Source organism: Columba livia, chromosome 3 (assembly GCF_036013475.1).
Source record: "Columba livia isolate bColLiv1 breed racing homer chromosome 3, bColLiv1.pat.W.v2, whole genome shotgun sequence".
Classification (NCBI taxonomy): Eukaryota; Metazoa; Chordata; class Aves; order Columbiformes; family Columbidae; genus Columba; species Columba livia.
Genome location: NC_088604.1, coordinates 60,132,766 through 60,156,978, shown reverse-complemented (window position 1 = coordinate 60,156,978; position 24,213 = coordinate 60,132,766). Strand labels below are relative to the sequence as shown.

At 36.8% G+C, this 24,213-nt stretch overlaps 1 protein-coding gene across 9 annotated transcripts in view; it reads left to right on the top strand.

The window, feature by feature from the left end:
* The first annotated feature begins 362 nt into the window (after positions 1-362).
* Positions 363-24,213, top strand: part of AHI1 (Abelson helper integration site 1) — a 91,342-nt gene continuing 67,491 nt past the window's right edge. For 4 of the 9 annotated variants that reach the window (XM_065057074.1, XM_065057071.1, XM_065057073.1 and 1 more), the window contains exons 1-12: positions 363-540; positions 1,164-1,283; positions 5,943-6,014; positions 6,880-7,001; positions 13,843-14,453; positions 15,015-15,172; positions 16,266-16,479; positions 17,098-17,290; positions 17,974-18,069; positions 19,602-19,787; positions 21,643-21,795; positions 23,952-24,084. In XM_065057074.1, coding sequence (XP_064913146.1) covers positions 6,005-6,014; positions 6,880-7,001; positions 13,843-14,453; positions 15,015-15,172; positions 16,266-16,479; positions 17,098-17,290; positions 17,974-18,069; positions 19,602-19,787; positions 21,643-21,795; positions 23,952-24,084 — 1,876 coding nt within the window. In that variant the 5' untranslated portion in view covers positions 363-540; positions 1,164-1,283; positions 5,943-6,004. Of the gene's footprint in view, positions 541-1,163; positions 1,284-5,942; positions 6,015-6,865; positions 7,002-13,842; positions 14,454-15,014; positions 15,173-16,265; positions 16,480-17,097; positions 17,291-17,973; positions 18,070-19,601; positions 19,788-21,642; positions 21,796-23,951; positions 24,085-24,213 lie in introns of all 9 variants that reach the window. The other 5 variants (XM_065057069.1, XM_065057075.1, XM_065057072.1 and 2 more) reach the window with 5 other exon arrangements.

Here is a 24,213-nt window from a genome sequence, read left to right as displayed (position 1 = left end):
ACGGCCCGGGACGCTCGCAGCCGCCTTCTTTCCTCCTATCGCCAGGCCCAGCCCCTGTCCCGCCACCTCAGGGCGGCAGGGCGGAAAAGCGCCACTGCCCAGCCTCGCTAGAGCAGAACACAATCGTGCGGAGCGCCATTCCGCGCATGCGCACACCAACTGCCTGGCCTCACACGCCTGTCTTGTCTCGACAGCCAGTGCCCCTACTGCGCAGGCGCGCTCCCTCAGGCCATACAGCGCCACCGCACACCCCTGCAGCCCGCGGCTTTCCGGCGGGAAAATGCTCGAGGGTGTGCTGGCTAAACCGCCCCGGCATGACGCGCTGCCCTTTCGGGTCCGTCGTTCCGCCCCTCCTGCCCCGCTCTCCTGCGCGCATGCGCCACGTGCGCTGTTTCCTTGGCAGCTGCGATTGTTTTCGGCAAAACCACCTACGCGGAGCTGGGGAGGGGGAGCGAGGCGTGAGGGAGAGACCACTGGCGGGGGGAGGCAGGGCACCCGCTGGCTGCCCGCGGCACCGCCACGGAAGCGGACGGGCTCGACGTGAGTGATGCCCCCGCGCTGCTGAGGCGCGGCGGGCGGCGTGTGGGGAGCGGGGCCGCATTGGGCAGGGCCCGCGTCGCGGGCAGGGAGGCCGCCTGCAGCCGAGGTCCCGCCGGGCTTTGCCGCCGCTCGTCCTAGTGCGCGGTTCCAGAGGCGGGTACGCTGAGGCACGCCTCCCCGCCGCTGTTCCCTCCCTTGCCTCCCCTTTCCAGTTTGCCGGCGCTCCCCTCTCCCGCCGCCGGCCGGGGGCTTGGCAACCGTTGCCGAGCGCGCTGTGGCGCGGCCGTTGGCGCTGGCGGCGCGAGGCGCCCGGGGAGCGGGCCGGGGCGGCCGGCGGCGTTTTCTGTCCTGCCCGGGGTACGCGGGGAGCTGCGGGAGCTGAGACCCGCGCCTGGCGTGGTTGCTCAGGGTAACCTGGGGGGCTGCGCTAGGGGCGAGCGGAACCTGCGGCCTGGAGCCCAGTGGGGCTGCTGGCTGCTGGTGTCGGTGCAGCGCGGGGGCGTGAGGCAGTGCCGCCTGCAGCCGTTATCCCTGGATTAGTATTTTTTTAAAACTTTTCCTCTCTTGGCGCAAGCTCTGTACGTTACTCAGTTGACACTGCAAGGTCCGTTTATGCCCCGTAGCACATGAAGATCGAGTGCTTCTCCGTGTGTGGCAGGTGAAGCCCCAAAGCAGTGATGCCTCTCTCGCATGCGGAATGTGCATCTGCACGTTAATGCAGTTAATCCCACTGCTTAGTCCAGGTATGGGACGCGTTGGGAATGCTCTTTTGTATCTTTGGTGTTTACCGTTATTCCTCTACACAAAGCGAATTGCCCCTTTTGAAATAAAAACAGTTAGGGTGGTCTCTTGATGAGAACCCGTTTTCATAATTATGACCTAATCACAGAATCACAGAATGTTAGGCATTGGAATGGACTGTGAAACATCATCTAGTCCAACCCCCCTGCTGGAGCAGGAACACTTAGATGAGGTTACACAGGAATGTGTCCAGTCGGGTTTTTAATGTCTCCAGAGAAGGAGACTCCACAACCCCCCTGGGCAGCCTGTTCCAGTGCTCTGGCACCCTCGCTGAGAAGAAGTTTCTTTTCATATTTAAGTGGAACATCCTGTGTTCCACTTTGTACCCATTGCCCCTTGTCCTACCGTTGTTTGTCACTGAGAAGAGCCTGGCTCCATCCTCATGACACTCATCCTTTATATATTTATAAACATTAATGAGGTCACCCCTGAGTCTCCTCCAAGCTAAAGAGACCCAGCTCCCTCAGCCTTTCCTCATGTAGGATCTGCTCCACTCCCTTAATCATCTTTGTGGCTCTGTGCTGGACCCTCTCCAGCAGTTCCCTGTCCTTCTTGAACTGAAGGGCCCAGAATGACACAATATTCCAGGTGTGGTCTCACCGGGGCAGAGTAGAGGGGGAGTAGAACCTCTCTTGACCTAAGATAAGTCAGAGACTTGAAATGTAGTAAACAAAGTCAGCTGTATTTCCTTATACAGAACTGAAGTCCATAGTTTTGCTCTCAGGACAGACAGAAACTGTTTTCAACCTGACCAATGAAAGGTTCCCAATCTGGGAAAAAAAAATGGCAGTTACTCTGAAGCTAAACTTTGTGATATGTTACTAGTAGAACATGGAGGTGGATAGCACCAGTTTTTTAAACATCCTTTTAAATTAGTGTAAACACAAGATTTTTACAGGCAACATCTAAACTGGTAGAAATCTACTGTACTTTTAGTAGTGTTTATTTGATATGTAAGTACATAGGCATTTATATGGTAATAATAAGGCTGCCAGTTTTCTGGACTTTAATACTTAATTTTAATGAATAAAACTGACTTGCTTTTTTTTTAATGTCACCTGCAGATAGCTGAATTGGAAACTTACTAGTAAATCCCAGGATTTCCCACTATGATTGATCTCATCTAAAAGATGAGGCGTAAACAAAGCCCAATGTTCTACTTGTTTTCAGCTGCTGAAGATTACATTCACTTTGTGTGATTAAAAAAAAAAAAAAAAAAAAAAAAAGGGATTTAGTGCATGAAAATCCTGACATGTGTAATTTTATTTTGTCAGCTCATTTTCCTAAATGGTCCTAATTAAGTAGTAGATGTGTTGCTTCCCATTGTGTAGTACAGGTTCTGTGTGTTCTCCTACATTATAGGGTAGGTTGTTTTTTGTGGTGTTTTTGTTTTTGTTTTTTTTTTAATTTAGTGATCAGTAAAAGGTATTTTTAGTTACTAGTGGGCTTTGTGGCATTTTTTTGCATAGAAAATTCCTATATTATGGATGCAGAATGTTGCAACTTAATGAGCATTAATGTGAAAAGAGAATTTAATGTAGTGTAGAATCGTATTTATAAATACAGATGGAATAGTAGAGGAAAGCAGATTAGATTATTTTCAGGAAAGTATGTGGTAATTCTTGGAAGTTTGGGTTTCATGTTTTGCTTTCCTAATTATCTCTGATGGCTGGAATGTAGCACTGTTTCAGGTATGTATTTTTGTCATTGCTGGATTATCCTGTATTAACTGAAATGGAAGAGATCAAATCTGATCATGCAAAAATGAATTTTACGAGATTAATGTTAGTGATAATTGAGTTTATTCAAGTTGGGGCACTGTGGTTGCTGAACTTTGATACGTGATTAAATCTCTCCTATTTTAAGGTGAGATTATACTGAGTAAACAGCCTTGTTCTTACCCTTGTTGATTAATGATCTGTATTTAGACCAGTCTAATAGTTGCTTTAATACACCATGTCAAAGGTCATATAGTTCTAAATTGGAAATGTGTGTAACATAACAGCAGTATCATTAGGGGACTTCATCTCTTAGTTTTGTTGCCACAAGAGGATATACTTGTGCTGAATAAATAGAAGTAAATAGCAAATAATGTGCTAACTGGTAAATTGGGCAAATGTACGCGTTTTTACGAAGAGTGCTGGTAGACATAAGGTGAGCCTACACTTTGGAAAGGTATTTGTTCCATTGTAAGCAAAAGTATCTGCAAGATTAATTTACTTATATTTCTTTTTGTGATGTGATTTATTTAACCTTTGACCATAAAATTATTTCCATACTTGGAACAGGTATGCACTTATTTTGCTGTTGTTTTGTTCTGTGTTGTCTCTCAGATTTTTGTTTTAAGAGCACTTCAACATTTTGTTTATTTGTAAGTAGTTGTTCTGAGGGGTGTTTGAAATCACTCAACTAATCATGAGACTTTCCTGTGTTCTTGCAATCCTTAGTGAATAATTAAAATAGAATTTGCTATAGTTTATAACTGTATTTAGTTTTCTACTCTCAAATTCTAAGTATTTTCTAGCCAATTGTGAATTCACTACTTGAAAAGCAGCATTTAATAACTGTAGTACTTTTTAAACAGCCTTTTGGTATAACCAAGTATAAATTGCAAAAGCAGATTTATTTTTCAGTATTATTTTCTGGTTTTATATCTTGTAAGAAGCGTTGGTTTTAACTGTTACTGTTTAAGTAGGGACAGCAAAGCTTTGTTTTATGAGTCACAACATGTTCTAGTTAGAGAAAATATTGCTGCTTTGTCAGTGACATGATGAAGGACATTACAGAAAAAAAAACTTTTTTTTTTTTTCCTATGAAGTCTCCCCTGGTCATCCTTGCTCATTTCAAACATCCTTACCGTGTTGGATACTTAATATAAATACTTTGCTTAAAACATGAAATAAACTAAGGACACCTGGCAACTTACAAATCAACATTTCTATAATTCCCAAACAACCCTAACATTTTGCCTTTTTTTCTTTTCTTTTTTTTTTTTTTTTTTCCTCTCAATTGGGTTTGTTTTGGCTAGCCAGCTAACCAAATTACTGTAAGTAACAAATGTGAAATGACCTGAAAGTATGTAGCCTGTTGGGGACAAGGAAAGAGCAAGTAACACTGTCAAAGAAAGGTGGGAGGGATCTGAGACTATGGTAGTGCAGGTGCTTGGGGATCTAAATGTAGCCTCAGGTCTTTTCTATGCTGGTAAGATATGTATGCCCAGGAGTGATTTTTAGTGTTGAGGCCAAGTGGTAGGTTTGGCCCACTTTGATGCTGTTAGACTGTTGTAGCATCAAATCAGAGCGGCTGCATGCAAACTACGTATTAATAATAAACCATACTAATTCCTAAACCATACCCAGGAATTGCTTGGGTAAGTGTTAGGTGATTTGGACCAAAATGATGCTGAGGCAGATGCAACCATATAGCTTGTCAGTATTTAATGCTATGTCTTAATTTATTAGGATAGATGTAGTCTGGGTGTCCAGTGAATGTGAGTAAATGGTGTCTGACAGAAGGTGTTATCTGGGGAGAATCTGGAGCTGTCATCTGTGGGCTATGGTGGAGATAGGTACGGTAGTTTATTGCATAAAAGTCTAAGGGAACAGAACACATTCATAAAAAGCTGCATTTCATAAGTTCCACTGTTTACAAAACAGCTTTTTTATTAGAGTTTTTTGTAGAACATTCTTAATTTTCTTGATGAAAAGATAAAGCTGTGTGATATTTTTATTTGCCTTCAAGCTTTGTTTGCACTGCATTTGTAGGCTTTGCTCTACAACCAGGAGGGCATAACATGTTTTCTTTAGAGAAATGAGTTTCATGTAATTTCTTGTCTGCTTTATGTAAAGTACAAATGCTTTATGTAAATATAAATATTGAGAGATTTGTAATTAAGTTAAATTTGCTGGCAGATTATTAACTTTGTATTGAAAGCTATCAGCTGGCTACAATATGATTTCCACAGAATCATAGAATCGTTTCAGTTGGAAGAGACCCTCAGGATCATTGACTCCAACCATAACCTCACTCTGACACTAAACCATGTCCCTAAGAACCTCGTCTAAATGCCTTTTAAACACCTCCAGGAATGGTGACTCCACCAGTTCCCTGGGCAGACTGTCCCAATGCCTGACAACGCTTTCCGTAAATATTTTTTCCTAATATCCCATCTAAACCTTCCCTGGCACAACGTGAGGCCATTTCCTCTTGTCCTGTCACTTACTACGTGGGATGATGCTGTCAGGATAGGAACCTGATTAGAAAGGCTTCAATATAAAGGGTTTTGTGGGTCATTATTATTTAAATAAAGTGTAGGGTTTTTTAGAAGACTGGAGGGCTACAGTACTTGAAGTATTTGGCTGTTGCCCAGACATACAGTTAATTAAACTGCAGTAGTGCTGGTTTTTATTTTCTTTCAAATAACAAGTATCAGATGCTGAGATTTGATGGCAGTGAACTTCTGATTTAGCCAAATAGTCTAGAAATAAATATTTCCTAAAATACCTATACTCATCTTTTATAATAACTAGCATGCATTGAATTGTTAGCTTAAAACCTACAGACCAGCTATGTTAATGAAAGTTGTTAATTACTTTAAATAGAATGGTGAATTCTGAGGAAGAAGCAGCTGGTTTGTTGAGCCATTTCTAACTGAGGGCTGAAAATGCCAGCAGGTAAGAATACTTTGTGTTTGATTTCCAATACAGATTTTATAGTCAGAACTAGATGCAAATGGTAGGAGCTACTTCTGTCTATACATTTTTAATACTGTATTGGCTTCACTTTGAGTCCATGTTTATAGCTGATTTTCAAAGTGTGAGGTTTTTAATTTTTTGTATTTTAAATTTGGGGGCTTTTGAAAAATTGTAATTACAATGGGAAATATGTTGTCACTGAGAATTCAACAGACTTTTTCAGTGGTTAGCCAGATTGCATTTTTAGTTCTTTAGCTACAAATTAAGCATTACCTCAGGGAGGCTAGAACAACTACTGCTTCAAGTGTTGAAATCCTGCTGAGGGCAGTATCGTGATTCACAGAAAGGCAGGGGCTTTCAGCTCCAGCTGATTTCAGATCCGTGCATGCTACTGCCTCTTACAGATCTGTCTCATGGTTCCAGACCCGGTGAGAACCCAGAGCTACTGCTTCTCCTGGAGACAGTGTGTCACCTCTATTATCAGTGTGCTGCTGTTCATAAACAGTGAGGACAGTAATCTGTCCTCTGCTTGGGCCAGCCCCAGTCTTGTGCTGATCCTGATGGGTGTGCTCTTCAAAATGTGCTTTCTTCAGAGAACAGAGTAGATGGTGCCAACTTCAGCAGCAAGTAATAGCCTGGTGTGTTTGTACAATGTTGCTGAGTTATCCTTGTGTGGCTTGTGTTGTCAGTGGAAATTCCAAACTGAATAGTAACTGAGTTTCTTGGTAAACTTTCCCTGATAGAATAATTCTTGTCCTTTGCAATTTTAAAGAATGATTATGCACTTTTTTTAGCAAAGGTGATTATTGAGCTAATGAATCATACTCTAGATTTCTTTTTGCAGTTGAAAGTGAGGCAAAGGCAAAAACCAGAGTCCGCTTTGAGGAAATCTTCAGACGTCATGCTGGCCTAACAGACACAAAGAAATCAAAGAAAAAGAAGTTCCACTCTCAAGAGAATATTGTGGTGAGTTTGAACATATGCAAGCTTTGGTCGGTTGCCTTCCTTAATGGAAAAAAGATCAGGAAAATGTATTGTAGAAAGGAGATGTAAGCATTAAAAAAAATAAAGTGTAATGTATATTTCTGCACATATCCTTTGTTTTTGATGTGGCTTTAATTTGTTGTTTGTGTACCAGCAATGCATCCTTGTAATTTGGAGGTATACCAAAATTATGTAGAATATAATACTTGCAAAAGAAAGTAGTACTTGCAGGTTCTTTTTTTTTTTTTTTTTCCATTCACATTTTTCAGAAAAGTTTTAATATTTTAAAATTCATTATTGACTTCAGTGGGAGTTTCAGTGACAGAATAGTAGAATTATGGCTGCACAAGTATTTAATTTTGAGAGTACTACATCTGTGTAATACATCTGTGAACTGAGAACTGCTGAGAATTTATAATAATATTAGAGATAATAATTTTGGCCTTAGCTTGTGACTTGCAGATTAGGAATGATTCTGTCACCCAGATATTGTTAGATGACATTTTTGTTTGTGGCATATCTCATGAAAAGATCCTCAGAGATTCCCCTGAGCCATAACTTCATATTGTAGCTTTTTTCCTGAGCAGAAGGATATATAAGTCCTATTTATACTGATTATTGACTTATAATGTTTGGAATTTCAAAAGAAAGCAATTTGTTTAATAGACAAATGTTCTGGTTTTTTTTATTTTCTTCCTGTTAGGTTTTATATTTCCAGTCTTTTTTCTTACAATTTCATCCATACCAGATACTGGAGATGAATGTTCATTCTTTAATACTAATTTAAGACAAAGGAGTGGCATTTTATATAGTATCAGAATTTTACTTGTGTTTATTAAATATAAAATATTATATTATATATACTTATATTATTAAATATAAGTATATTTGCAATAGTTATATTACACTTCGTATTGCTGAAACATAATTTTGTCTTTAGATTGACAATTTGAAATTTATTTTTGTGTAATTTTTTTCTTTTTTTTTTTTTCTTCCTTGAATTCCTGAGTTAATAGTCTGTACAAAGAATCAGCGTGATGTCTAAAATACAGCATAGAGAGTTAGAGGATGTTTGTTTGCCTTTTTTTTTGTTGCCATATGTGTAAATACAAGACTAGATTCTGCCTTGGTTAGTTTTACTTTTTGATGAAATATGAGTTTTTAAAACTGTACTTTGTAAGTATAAGTATTTTGAGCACATAATTGTATGTTCGTATGAACTACATACGAGTCATGAATATTTTAAGCTTATTTTGATTTTAAAATTTATTTCCATTCCAGAAGTCTCTGATGTAAACCACTAGTGTTTTGGAGTTACCTAGAAACACTTAAAATCACAGTGAACTGAATCCAAAGTCAGTGGTATACACACAAATTAAATAGCATTTTTAGGATCAGTGTGGAAGCCTAACTCTGTGGTTTTGTTGGAGCAATAGGTTTTTATCAATCAAAGCACTAAAAAAATAAGAACTTGAGGATAACGTGTATTGAAACCTAATATTGACCATTTTGAATATTTCCTTAAAGCGTGGCAAAGCTGCCAAAGCTCAGGTTGGTATTTTCCATGCTGGTTGCATTCAAGTAGGAATTTCTGTAAAAGCTTCAGCAAATAACCAGTTATTTCTTCATAAGAAATGAAAGTGTGTGGGAGGGGAAGAGGTGATAGATTGAGGAGGGCACCTGGTTTTGTTCCAGTTTTCTTCACTTTATATAATTTAACTGTACAGAGTTTCACGTATTTTGAAATAATGTGAAATTTATCAGTGATGTTGTGTTTGTGTCATGCATTTGCCCTGGATGTTCTCCCAGGTTTGATCAGAAACAGATCATGGTTGAGGGCATATGTCCACTGGAAATTTTCCACTCTGCTTCTTTCTTGTGTCTTTACTGAATCTAGTCTTTCTTAGTTTAATAAAAGCTTTTCCATCGTAGTCCACCGTTTCTTTGAAACCTGAGTTCTGCAGCTGCAGGAGGTTGCTGTGTTTTTAAATGACAGAAGGAGATGCCTGTCTACTTGGAGAAAAGGGAAGCAGCCTAAGTGGGGAAAGGCTGATGATGGCACTAGGGCAGGATGAGTTTGAAGTCACACCTGACAGGAATGAGGGGCTTGCAATGGAGATGGAGATATATGTCAGCTATGGCCAGTGAAAGGTCTGCTTTGTTGTTCAATAGCCACAGGTGCAGTGGGTATGAGGCCTGTAGGCATGGCTATAAAAAACAAGCAATTGGAACACAGTGAATTTGCTAATACCACTTCCAGGGCTAACACTCACTATTTGTTGTTGTTGTTTTTTATCAGTTGTGCCTCCTATTATAAGTTGCTAGAATAATGCAAGTCTCAGACCTGGTGATGTCTAGATTATTTTTCCCATGTAGATTGATCTGTCTAAAGTCAGCATGAAAATGATTGAGTTTGTTTGGTTCAATCTAAATTTCATGGTAGAAAAGAGGATGAGTAACTTAAGAAAACGTCAGTGGAAGAGCAAGGTACCTTTATGGAGGCAAGAATCTCTTCCCTAGACTGTAGTCCGACCAGCTTGTGATATTGGGATGGGCACGTGTTGGTAACTAAGGTTTTGTATTCAAGGTAGGACTGCAACAGATTTATCCATTTGAGGCTTTTTACTTCCTACTTCACTGAGTCTGTTCCTTCTATTTCTTCATAAGGCCCTGGAAGATAGGTTGGAGTCCACAGTTTTGTGAGGGTGCAGGTAATAGGAGTCTCTCTCCAGGCTTCAAAATTCTCGTATTCTTTTGGGTAAGATGGATGTTTTACAGTTTTTTTCTGACTAATTCAGTACTTCAGCTTCTGTTGTAGATGTAAAACACAACCTGTGGAGCTTTTAGGTTGTAGAATTTTCCCAGGCTCTTTTTCATAGCCTATTTTTTTCCCATAAGCTGACAGGCACTGAATTATTGTTGAGATTTCCACTGTTTTTTAGCCCTTTGTTTCTTACATTTATAATAGCAGAACTGTTAATAGTTGATTTTATACTTGACCTACACATTTTCTCAATGTTTTCTGTTAAAATTTGGTGAAACTTCTCCAAGCCCATGCTGTCTGTTAATAAAGTTCTTCTGGGTTTGAGCATTTACATTTTGCAGTTTTATATGACCAATGGTGGTAAAATTGGTTCCCTAGTGCTTTAACATTTTCCTAAATGTCCCACCCAACTAGCCACCATCACAAGTATGTTCATTACCAATTCAGTTGTAAGTAAATGGTCTTTTACAGCCAGTGCGTATCAGCTCTTCGGTATGCTGGCAATGTGCATTCTTTATTTTTCAAGGTGTGTCTGTAGTATGGGAGGAAGCTCAGGTGCCTCTGTAAAGCTGGTTATCTGAGTTGCCAGATACCCTGAGCAAAATCACTCCATGTGTTTCCAGGTTCCACTCATGCATATTTGAGAAGCCTTTTTCAAAAGGTGTAAGATGATGAGGCGTTGTCCCTGCTGTCAGCTCTGGAACATAAATGGCAAGTGATGTGCCCTGGGGTTGGCTTGTTGTGGTATGAGCCTTGTGTTAGCCCACTTGCGTACATCTTGGCTGCTGCCCATCTCTTGCTCCTGTCAAGCCAGTGATGCAAGTGGGTCTGTTCTTAGGGAAGTTCTTCCTCTGCCCTGGTGTCACAATGTGGCAGCAGAGCTATTCTGGAAAAAAGCTGCCTCAGTTGTTCAGTGCTTTAAGCTGAGGAGGTCAGGTTCAGGTCAGTAACCCTCTGGAGTTGCTCCAGGGACAAGCCTATCCTCTGAGCTGCTTTTCCAGCCTAACTGCTTTTTCTACCTGAGTTCAAGTGTGTTTATATAGAGACGATTGCCCTTAGTTGATCTCTCTCAGTCCTGTATTTCAGACAGAGAATCTATACCGGTATCCCTGCCTCTGCCTGAGAACTAATCGGATGGCTTTTATGAACCTCTTGGCTTTTGCTTTATCTTTCCTGTCTGTTTAATGACACCGTGTAACTACAACATGTGGAAAAAGTGTCTTGAATTAAGATCATACAGGCTATATATCTGAGGAATTTGTGTTTGAACTGCTGAAGCAGCTTTATGCTTCCTGAAGTATCTACTAATGTTCTCGGAATTTGCTGTAGTTTGAGATTGTGTTTTTTTTTCATTTTGAGGATATTCTGTATTTTTTTTTTCTTCCGAGTAAATTTGCTATAGTTAAGTGACTGTGTGCTGCTAATATTCATGGCATGTATTTACGGATGTGTGTTTTTGTTTGTGGGCATAACAAATAACAGCTTCTAGTAAATATTTCAAGTATGGTTTTGCAACAGCTGGGTTTCTTTTAGGAAATGATTCTTGAATATCAGGGTTATTTTAGGAACTCTTGAACAAGTGAAAGATGAGGGCTTTTTGTTTAGGATTTCTCAAATTATTCTACTTCTTGGGCTTAATAGATTAATGTTCTATCAAAGGCAAAAATCAGTATGACTTATTGATTGGTCACTATTGATCACTGTCAGTTCTTAATTGCAAGTGTGTTTTAGCCTCCATTCATTACACTCTGCAGTTAAACCTATTCACAGAAATGCAGATAAGGAAGTGGACAATACATTAGAAAGCATTATTATTATTATCGTTATTATTATTATTATTATTATTAGTTTATACAAAGCTTGTTGCTTTATTTTTTTATTCCACTTACTCTGTTCTGTAATTCAAGTTATTTATATGAATTCTTCCACATTCTCTTAAAACATTGAATTATGAATAAAGAGGATATCTATTTAAGCAAGTAAAAGATGAAGGTACAAGGACAGGTTTCTTCATTATTTGATTTTGAGATAGTTTAAACTATTTTTAGGCACAGAATGCTAAAAATAAAGATTTCTACTGGAAAAATACATGAATGGTTTCAGATTTCTCTGATGTATTAGATAAGTATACTTGCATGAAATTCTAGATGCTTTCTTTTTAAACTCATACATTATTAGGACAGTGTTATTGAATATGTAGCATTAGTCAGTCAGTGCATTTGAAGCTTTGTCTCTAGTTTCAGGCATCAGCTTTTATTTCTGTGTTAAACTTTGTGTATTCTTCTTGTCACACTGCTTTTATTTGACAGTTTTCTTGTAAAATAATAAAATATCTTGATTTCTGCCCCCCTCCTCCCCCTCTTCTTTCTAGTCATGGAATATTATTCTTGCAGGTGGGCATTTTTAAGTCAGGATCCATCCTCCAAAGCATGCTTGCCATTGCAACTTCATTCTCTGATTTTTAGTTCTAATGGGCTTGTACATTTGAGGCAAACATGATTCTGTAACTGGGAGAAGTGTCTGAGCTAGAAAGGATGATAACTGTATTTATTGAGGGAGGACAATGGTCTCGGCAAAATAAAGGTTGTATGCAGATACTTATATTTTTTCCAACTTATTTTTATTTGCTTTCTTTGTGTTTAACATACTTTCTAATGATTCATGTGGAGACTCCAGAAGGTTTTATGTGAGACAACAGAGTAAATGAACCTCAGAGAATTTATAGAAGTTCCATTACAGAATCACAGAATGTTAGGGATTGGAAGGGACCTCGAAAGATCATCAAGTCCAGTCTCCTTGCTGGAGCAGGAACACCTAGATGAGGTTACACAGGAAGGTGTCCAGGCAGGTTTTGAATGTCTCCAGAGTAGGAGACTCTGCAGCCCCCTGGGCAGCCTATTCCAGTGTTCCGTTACCCTTACCGAGAAGAAATTTCTTCTCAAATTTAAGTGGAACCTCTTGTGCTCCAGTTTGAACCCATTGTCCCTTGTCCTACTGTTGGTTGTCACCGAGAAGAGCCTGGCTCCATCCTTGTGACACTCACCCTTTATATATTTGTAAACATTCATGATGACACCCCTCAGCCTCCTCTAAGCTAAAGAAACAGAGATCTGTGTGTTGAGCTTGTTACAGAATTAGGCCTTAGTTACATGCAGTGTTGTTTGGAGTTATGACAGAATCATAGAATGGTTTGAGTTGGAAGGAACCTTCAAAGGTAATCTAGTCCAATCCCCTGCAATGAGCAGGGACATCTTCAGCTAGATCAGGCTGCTCAGAGCCCTGTCCAGCCTGGCCTTGAATGTTTGCAGGGATGGGGCATTGTAACTTTTAGTAACCAGGAATAGAAACCTGAAGGAGGGAGGGAAGTTTACAATATGTTTTCTAAAACCACCAAAAATTGGCAGGAGGAGTGCACAGACAAAAGCATTAGCTGAAATTTATCTTAGCTGTTTTTACTAGACTGGTCTTTAGATCAGCTCTTGTCATTCCACTAAGAATAATGTGTTGGGTTTGGTTGGTTTGTTTGTTTGTTCAATTTTCTATTAAAAAAAAGTCTTAATGGAAATCTGTTTTTCAGTTTTAGCACTTTTTAATATAATTTAATTGTCGAACTTTGGCAAACAACTTTCAGTAAAAGAGACTGCTAACAACTGAGCCTGAAGCCTGTCTCTAACTTGCATTTAAAATGGATGAAAATATTCAGTTTTGTGCTGCATATAATCTTCAAGTCTTCCATAGTCTACAGCAATTGGCATCTGCTTGTGGAGTAGATTTGCTGTTTTCTTTTTTTACCAGACACACATAAAAGTCATTTAAAAAATACTGAAACAAAATTGGAGATGAAGTGCCCAAACACAAAGTGGTTTGAGTTTTTTTTTCAGTGTGAATGTTCTATTGCCTTTCAGTCTGTCACTTCTTAATTTTAAACAAGAAAATAACTAGATCTTTGATTTAGTTTTATTTCGTGTGATGTTGCTGAAGAAATAACATGAAGTGCTATGTGTATCCTTAGAACGTAATTTTTAGTACAAGTATGTTTTATGTTTTTTTCATTTATAGCTTGACACCTTTAGAAGTAATATTGATCTAGCTAAAGAAAGTGTGAATGATGAAGCCATTATAAACAACACATATAATCCTGAAGAAGAGAGTCCCCGATTTACAAAAAATAAAGTGAGAGAGAAAGCCTCAATTGCAGAAAAAATAAACAATGATATTGTTAGTGGAGAGGAGAACAAGCAACCAAAGTCTAACAAGAAGAAAAAGCAATCATTTTTACAAGAACAATTTAATGAGGAGGAAAATTTACATGAGGCTAAATTGGAGAGTTTTGAGAAAAAAATTAATGATTTTCCGAAGAAGAAAACAAAAAGTAAATCAGAAACAGATGTACTTCATCAAGAAGGTGACAGAAAGATGAAAAATTCCTTGACTGAAGCGAGAAATGTGACTGAATTAGAAGAGGAAGAAGAGCTAATTCGAGCCTATCAGTTGCATGTGGCTGAGGATGAGGCAAATGCAATTAAAAAGAAAATAAGAACAAAACTTAAAGAACAGATGTCTGAATTTACTTCCAGTGTTCAAAGCCATGAAGTTGTACTGAACAATGAAGTGGGCAAAAAGAAGAAAAAGAAGAAAGAAATAACAGTTTTAAATGAAGCTGAAACAAGGTACCATGGTAAACATACTGTGCGTCTGTCAATCTTAAGCAAAATGTTTCATTTTCTTTTAAGATACGTAGAAGCTTTCTGATAAACTGTTCATATTTTCTAAGTGGTGAACTGGGTGACTCTGTTATGAAAAAATATTACTAAATACTCTTTTCAAAATGCTGTCGCAATTAATATTTAACTCACAGATTCTGTTTAACTTTTTTTAAAAAAAAATCCTGTTACTAGCAGATATTTATTTTCTGTGGAACTTAATTAAGATAATTTTGTGCATGTTATATTAATGATGACTAATGGACCCAATCCAGCAGAACAGTATTAGCTTAGCCCTATTCATATGAATGGTTATTCAATCAGCTGGAAATTAGGAGTAAGAGAAAGGGAGAGGAATAATAAAGACAAGACACTAATGCTGGAGGGGTGTGTTGCATTTTCTAGATGCACACATGATGAACTGCAGAACTAAAGAGGCAATTTCAAGTGGATTAGTAATGGTAATGAGCAATTGCATCCAGATATGCAGTAGAATGCAATTGCTGATGATAATCCATTACCTTGCAGTGCAATGTCCCTTTCTGAGCTACAGCATCATCCAGCAGAGGGTGGCAATGAAAATCAGTCATTGGAAAGAGTATTTACATCAGAAGGACAGAAACTGGAGGAAAGTGTGGAAAAACGGAAACCTAAAGCAAAGAAGGTTAAAAAGAAAACCAGAAAAGGTCTGCCAACAAAATGTTAGAATTGCATGCTGCTTTGATGCCTTATCCAAGTTTGTTTTGTTTTGTTTTGGGTTTGGTTTTTTTTTGTGCTGCTATAGCAATATTTGTCCATAGTAGTAACACAGAAATTATTGAGCTGAAGTAACTTACATTTTAGTTACTTAATGCTATTTTCCAATTCTGACACTTATTTGTAAGGAAGTTAATTTGATGTATCAATCTACAGGGTATTTCAAAAGGTGTAATTGTGTCGTAGTGGAAGTTGTGTCCACCTTTTGAAACACCCTGTAAAATCTTGAGAATTCATTTAGTGTAAATAGTTTCAGAATTGAGAAATAGTTTAAAAGTGGGTTTTTTAAAGCACGATAGAACAATATTATATATACCACCTTTACAGTGTATTACTTAGATACATAATTGTATTTTTTATAATTTTATAATTTTTATTTATTTTATGCTATCAATGAAGTATCGTCACTGTTTTAGCCTCATGCTGAATTCAAACATAAGGAATAGTTTTTCATGCAATCCATAGTCAAAGCAGATAATTATTTGGAGGCCAAAATAAGAAATTAATTTAGAAATGGAGGTCACACAAATTGCGGAAGAGTATGTCTTTTGATATCAAGTATGGTGGTCTCACTGTAACTTGTAAAGTTCTGAAAACAATGTTCAGTACATTCAGAGAAAATGCATATGGAGAAAGCATCAGTTTCTTCTTATCTTGTTTTTTACACTTTCCTTAAAAAAACAACCAAACAAAAGCTACTATAGGCTGTAGATGAGGATATTGAACTGTAATGGATTTTATGCCATTGTGGCACAGAAGGACCTATGTCAATCAAGAGGAAGAACTCTGATTTTAAATAAAAATATTTGTTAAGATGAATAGGTTATATTGATATATATCTATATGTATGTTCATACATGTTTAAAATGCTTCAAATTTTATTATTTTAACCTATTACTTACACAACACATTAAGTATTATCACTTTACTATTGATTACTAAGAAAATACTGAGCATTTTTACTGCTTTAAATTGTCACTAGTGGAACATAGTAACCTCTGTTTATTTTATTCCCATTTCCAGAAGAAAACACTGAAGTTGCTGCAGAAAATGATGAGGAAATGAAGAATTCGGAAATTTTCACTCAGTCTAAATTTGGTTTTGAGGATGATCTTGTGTTGGGAGTTTATATCCATCGGTCTGATCGACTTAAAACTGATCTCCTGGTATCTCATCCCATGGTTAAAATCCATGTTGTTGATCAGATAACTGGCTTGTATGTCAAGAAGGATCATAGGTGACTTTTGATAAATTGTTTCTTTTCTCAGTGATTACAATAAACACATAGATTCTTCCCTAGAAAATTTAATCTGAAAATGAAAATAATGCTGAATTTTAAGCTTGTGAGGTTACACATCAGTACATCTATCATAATGCGTGTATACACCTGTAGTCAACTATGGTGGTATTTTGCTTTTCTTTTTGGCACTTTTAAACACTTTGCACTGCTGTATTGTTTTGAGGCCACCGTATTTACAGCACAGTTCATTCTGTATTCTTTGCAGAGAAAAAAGTTCCTAACTCTCAAAAATATGTAAAAGCCAAGATTAGAATAAGTAAGCAAAACTCTTGCGGCATAAATAGCATCTGCCTTTTTTATAAAAAAACCCAAACCTTTTAAAATCCAAAAATGAAGTTTAGGTTTTCATATTTCTAATCACTTCAGTTAGTTGTTTCCACTGTCATTATGCATAATTTTCCCGAAAATCAAATTTTAAGTGTTTCATCAGTAGACTCTACCATGATCATTATTATACTTTGATCGTTAGGATTTGCTTTCAGTAATTGAAAATACTGTTTTGTTTGAGGTGTATTTAAGGCACTATAACAATTTTAACCATTTGGAAATTTTCAGTGAGAGGAAAGTTTCATCTTATTATGAGCAAGAACAAATAGAGCACATTCTTCCTATTATGACACAACCATATGACTTCAGACTGTCTAAATCAACAGTTCCAGAGTGGGAGGAGCAAGTCATATTTAATGAGCGCTTTAGCTATTTTATTGAAAATACTGAAGAAAGCCCTCGGGTAATCCTGTTTTTTGAGGTAAGGTTAAATATTTTGCATAAAATTTATTAATGTTATGAATTTCTGTTTGTTTCTTCAACCTTATATATTTGACTGATTCAGGTGTTTTATTTCAGTTATATTTGATTAATTGCCTAGCCTTAAGATACAGAATTAAGTGGAGATACCAAAAAGTGGCATTGATGATTGCTAGTACTAGTAAACATTATTATATCAAAAATCCCATGTTTTGATCATAGTAAGGAGTACAAAGCTTTCTTGTTAAATCAACTATCAAACTTCTGGGAAAGGCTGATAAGACCATTGCAGATCAGGAGAGATTGTACCATGTATAAAAAATATAACTTTTTCCTTTTCCACATTCTTGAAATCTGGAAATAAGTATCAGAAACTCAAAGATTGGCTTTTCCTGCTTGCAGCAACACTTCTTTTTGCTTGTACCAGTGATCAAGCTATTACATTGTTTTCCATTAACATTTTAGACATCTGCTTCTCCCATTCTTCACGAAGTAATTATGTTTGTCCTCCAATACAATTTTGTTTAAAGAAAAAATTGTAAGATACGCATTCAACATGATTTTGAGCTTAAGTATTCAATATCTGTGAAGAAAGATTCTGTAGCATTAACTTAGCAAATCACATCTAGCGTATTTTCTCATATTCCATTAGAGATGTATTTATATTCCTACCAATACTTTCAGATCCTTGATTTTCTAAGTATGGATGAAGTGAAAGCCAACTCTGATGTACAGGTTCAGGAACGTGGTTTCCGAAAAATCTGTTGGGCATTTCTAAAGGTATTGTAAATATTAAATATTAAAATGAAGAAACAAAATTTAAAAATCTTTTTATTTGGTTATTTTAAAACCCCCAATTCTGAAAAGCAGGAAAACATTTTTTAATGTTTTCAAGCAACAGATACAGAAAAAGCAAATCCTTGCTTGCTTGACTGTTCTCTCCTTTCCCTCTTCCTTTGCCCCATAAAATTCACAGTAACAAACTTGCATTAAAGAACATGTGGTTTTTGTGAAGGTATACAATGTGTAAGAACTTCTTTTGTTCATAGTTATGAAAGGAGATTTTCTTTGAGGGTTTTATATGTTCATTATATTGTTTCTGCAAAGAAAATGAAAAATCCACTAAGTTCTGTACCTCAGCTCTTCTGTATTCTAGTGGCATTTTTGGTCTTTGAAAAGACCTCCAGCCTAATTATAACATGCCTGTCATTTTTAGTTGCAGAGTTTGAAATGCTTCACCAATGAGATACAGGTAATTTAGCCAGCATGTCATGTGCCTTTTTACCCTTTAAGGAGAGACTTGAATGTGCCAATTTGGCCTTTGAGAGCTGACAAGGTATTACATGTTTTAATTTGCCTGAGCATTGTTCGTATACACCTACTGCTGTGGATATTACATCTTGACAGCCATTGATCAGTCCACAACGTGAGAAATACAGGAGAGAATAATGGACTGCAAGTTTGGGGGAAGGGAGAGGGACCTTCATATGATTCCATGCTAAGTTTCTTTTCAGCTCTTCCCAAGATTAATCTACAGGAATGGGACGTCTGCTGTCCCATGTCTGGTGTATAGCTGGCATGAGCTGTGCATCCAGGCATTCAGCACAGCCTATTCCTGAACAAAGGAAGGGTGACTTTCCAGCTCATATATGCAAATAAAATTGTGGCCTGTTCTTCATTCCTGCTGCATCTGTCTGCATTATCCTTTCGTCTGTATCAGTCAAAGTAGAAATGTCCAAATAAACAGTGGTAAATATTAATGGCAGTAGGTACACACAGAATGAAAAATACAAGCACTAATTTCTACCTTGTTTTTTAGCTCAATAGAAAGAACTTTGTTTCGCCTTGAAATTGAAAAGGTTGTTGCTTTGCTGTATCTTCTGTGTCAAAACCTTACCAACACCCTTTGCTGCAGCATTTAAAGGGGGCATATTTGGAAGAGGACTGACAGTCCTTTGAGATTTGGGCGAATCCAGCAAGAAGAAGAAGTAGTAGTAGTAATAATAATAATAATAATTTTTTAAAAGGTGGTACTGCAGAGGTCTTCCCGCATACGGGATATTACTGTTGTGTTTATGAAGCATGATTCAAAACTAAGCTGCCATCTAAGCTTTAATCTTAGTGATTAATTCCTGGAGGTGTTTATTACATGCTTACTTCATTACCACTTCTAGGGATAGTATGTTTACCCAATGGGAAAGGCACTTCAGAGTTTATGCTGTAGTTTTTTAAGATACTAGAAAACATCAATGATTTTTATTACTTTTGTGTTAACATAAGATATTTTTTCTTGTTTTTAATCACCCTTCCAGCTTGTAGGTGCAAATGGAGTTCTAAATGTTGATGGAAAACTCCGTCTGCAATTATATTACCCACCTCCAAGGACCAAGTCACAGTCAAATACTGTTGAGATTTATGACTGGTGGGCAAAATGTCCTAGAAATCGTTACCCATCAACTTTATATGTAACTGTAAGAGGCATAAAACTACCAGATCATGTAAGTTCGATATATAAATGTATGTACAAATATACAGACTTTTCTGTAAGAACTAGTAACTAGCTAAAGTGTGTGTGTTTGTATGTGTGTATATAAAAGCTATACTTATATGCAGTATATGAAATAGCTAGTATATAACTAGCTACAATAAAGAACTTTGCATCTTAAGGTATGTGTTCCAAACTCAACCCTTAATATCTGTGAAAATAGGTGTAATTTCCCATATTCAACTGCATATTTTGCCACTGAGAGTCAGAAAATTTTATTGAATATTGATATTCCTTCTCATTGGGAGAAATACCATTTTAAGTCACGGGGCTCATGCAGGTGTATAAATTCTGTAAGTGAGAGAAGATGGAACTCTGATTCCCTGCACCCTCAAGCTATGATGACCTGTATTTTTTTCTCAGATGAAAACTTTTAAAGCCAGGCGTACAGTGGTAGGTGCTGAGATGTGCATTCAAGATAAATACAGTTTTTATTGTTCTACAGTGCGAGTACGATATTGTTCCACTACATAGCTTTCCGTATGTATTTACAATTGTCATAAGTCTTCTGATCACTGTTGATACGATCAAGGGTGATCTGTGGAAGCCTGGTGAGATGTGGTCTAAAACAAAGCTAATTGGTGGGATTATTTCATATGTTTTTGGGACATTTTTAAAAATCTGTATACTGGAATGACATCTGCAGAGGAATGGCATCTCTTGCTCAGGCAGCTGCTGAGGTGGTTAGGAATTCTGCATGCTTTGCTTGAGTGGCTGTGCTTCATCTTTCTGGAAAGGTTCCAGGGCCATCTTCTCCATGGTTTGAATGTTTTTGTGGCATCTGTCCCTACTTTACAGGCCTCTATGAAGCTCAAGTGATGTGATGAATTTGTTCAGGCTTTCAGAGCTATGCTTGACTTGGATCCATTAGCTACTGATATTATTTCATTCAAGTTCTGATAAATACCAGATTTTTCAAAGCTGGGATTGAACTCCTGATATGAGCCATGGCATGATACAGTTTTCTGTGCGTGTACTTCTGCTTCTCTTTAAGATGTGTTACAGATCCTGCCTAGTCTTCTGCAAAAGGGCCCACATCTCCCATACCTCCTACATGAACTGGTAGTTATGCAAGTGGATGTCTCAGATAAAACAGAGCATCTTGCATGGAAGTAGGCATCTACATGTGAGCGACTGATTTAAGCTCTTAAATGGTTTCTACTTGCATAGTAGTTGTCCAACCTCCATTTTTTTAGTTGGAGGAACCTAGAGAGTTAATGACCCTGAAATGGATACCTGGTGACTGTCAGCCTGGAAGAAAACAGAAGTTTAGAAATTATATATGCTTTACTTACAATTAAAGTCACAAATGTGATCAGTCCTCCTTTTTCCTTTGCAACTCTTGAACATAGTATATTCAATACACAACACTGATAATATATTTTGGTATTATGAATGGATTTCATTGCTGAAGCAGTATCTTGATTTGAAGATGGTAGGTTTATGTCACTGAAACACGCTGAAATGATTTTTTGTTAGTGCAACACTTTTACCAGGTAGTAGAGTGATACTCATTTTCAGTGACCTGGGTAGTTAATAAGAATAGAGAAGTATTGATTATTTGAAGAATCTTTCATACCATCCAAATGATACAACTTTGGAAACTCAGCTTATTTTCTGTCTCGCTGGTTAATTTAAAAGCAATTTTTGCTAGTCAGTTTTCTTGTATTAAACTTTTTCAAATCTCTTTATTTTTCAGATGTAAAAATGCAAAGCCTTTGAAGTTAAAAGTGCTTTTTGATCTTTAAAAATATTGATTTTGATTTTTAAAATATTTTTCCTGATGCTTAGTTTTGTTTTCCCTTAAGGTTGCTCCTTCTTTCCGCTCCATGATAGCTGTTCAGCAGGAACAAGGTAGTGCAACACTGGGTGAGCTCGAGAGAGAAGAATCTAAAAAATCTTGCGAACTTCTTCCAGAGGAGAAAAAGGAGCCATTTAAATGGACAAGATTGCCCGGACAGGTGAAGTATTTTATAATAAGTATTAGGAAGTAAATCGTTCATTAGAGAAAGTTTAAAAAAAACCCATTAAACTAAATACAAAACATAAGGAAATCTAAGAAATAGTAGAAGATGCTTAGTGTCTTACCAAATATGGTTGATTTAACCATTTTTTCCCAGAACAGTTGGGTAGTTTATCTCCAGAATTCTCCAGGAATTTGAAAAAGTTAGGGCTATTCAGCTAGTGGAAGTAAGACACTAAACAAACATGTTCTCAGATTTATCTTGATTCTTTTTTTTTGCTGTTGTTTTGTGTTTTGTTTGTTTTTATTTTCCTTAGTTAAAGTTGTTTTTACTGTATAACAGAACTGAAGGAACTTTTTCATTCAAGAACCTTATTAAGAAGGTTCTTGCGGACTTCATCCTAGCTCCTAGATCCCTGTAGCTAATGGAAATTAACAATCATAAAAAGGGAATATTTTTGCGAGTATATCTAGAATGTCCATGCAATTTCATGTTTTTCTGTAGAATGGCATTAGCATGAGTTCATGGTTCTATAAAAATTTAAATAACATAAGATCTGTTAACAAAGAATGTTGCTTTTAATTTTGATTACATACTGTAATCCTTGCACTGATACATTCAAAAAGAACACTTAAATATACGTGGACTTATTTTATGTCCCAGTAATTTTTGCTAATAGTAATAGAACAGTAAAGAACATATGAATCTGTTTTTACAATGGAAATTTTCTTACATACACCTTTTAGGTATCCTGCCATTTTTGGTATGTTAATGTTTGTTACTTTTCAGAAAGTTGCCATTCTGAAAATAAGTGTGTAGTCAAAACCAAGAGGAATATGATCTTAAGAATATTTGCATGCCATCATACAAATAAAATTTGGCCGCTCATTTATTCTTGGACTAGTCCATGTACATATTGAAGAGCTTTAGTAGCAACAATGATGTATTTTGTGATGTGCTGTTTTGTGAAAAAAGTTTCAGTGAGGTTAGCATGATGTGGCATATCTGTTGGCCAAAGAATATTAAACCAGATATGCTTGTTTGAAAATTAATAATTGCTCAAAATTATTATTTCCTTTTTATACATTCAAATATTGTTTTACCTTTCAAGCTGAATTATATTTTTAAAGAATCACAATATATTTGTATCTGTCTCTATCAATATAGATAGATAATGTTATTTTTCAAAAATGTTCTATAGAATTTTGAATTATTTTATATATGAATTAAATATGAAATTAGTTTTATATGTGAATTGTAGCTACTTGACCTGTGAATAAAATAAGTTTGTTTTGAGTTGAATTATTGATTCAACATTTTAATGTTTTATTTCAGGGAGGTTAAAAAGCGTAAGAAGGCTTAATTCCATATATAGTTTCTAACAAGATGTCTTTAACTGTATTCTGAACAGTCTATATTCAGTTATTTCATAAGTAAATCTATATACTTTTAAATGCATATGAATCTGTTCATACTCATTTTTTGTTCATAAAGGTAAATCAGGGTTAGGTTAAATAATCAAATAACTACCTGGATATTTTAATTCCCCTTAAACTTGGAATTTAGTTCTGGAGAAAAAGCCCTTGGGTGAAAAAGAAGAAATACTTTTGGAGAAGGAGGGGACTATAATGCTTGTGCAATTTTTTGAAATATCATATCTCCAGTTATGTTTAAAAAAAATCAGGACTTTGAAACACAGGGGAGGAATGCTTAAGGTGATTTGGTAGACCAAATGTTTGAGTACCTGTAGCTAGACTTCTGAGTTCACACTGCAATCATTAAGGTACTAAAAGTTGTGCTTAAACTCCTTAAACAAGCTTGACTTGCAGTCCAACTCTACAGCTTATATTATTGATGGAGGTCATGATTAAGCACTTCTTAAGATTAAAGAAATTATTTCAGTTTTAAATTTTCTTCAGTTTTTGAAACTTTCTAGTTGTCTGTAATAATGAGACATAAAATACACAAACTAGATGTGGCCTAAGTTATGCAGCAGGAATGTCTGTTTATAAGCCTGAATTTTTATTTTAAATTCCCTTAAGATGTTAATAGCTTTTTAAAATTTATGCGTGACAAGAACTAAGAATTTTTTTTAAGCACTGGGTAGTTAATATTCATAACTGTGTAATCCCAATTTTTACCTGAAAAGCTAGGCTTGCCGCATACCCAACAAGCATCTGTTTTCACTGCGAGGTGGAGATCTGGGCTGTTTCTGTATTCGTTTCTCTCATGATGGGAAAACACTGGCAGCAGCATGTGCAGGAAGAAACGACTATCCCATTGTTTGTAAGTTTAAAATATGTTTCAGGTTTTTTTCTTCTGACTCATATAGTTTGCAGTTAAAGGGCAAAAGATGTATTTATAAATTGTGGTTTATTAGAGGGTTTGTTTTGTAACTGTGTTTTGTAACTTGTT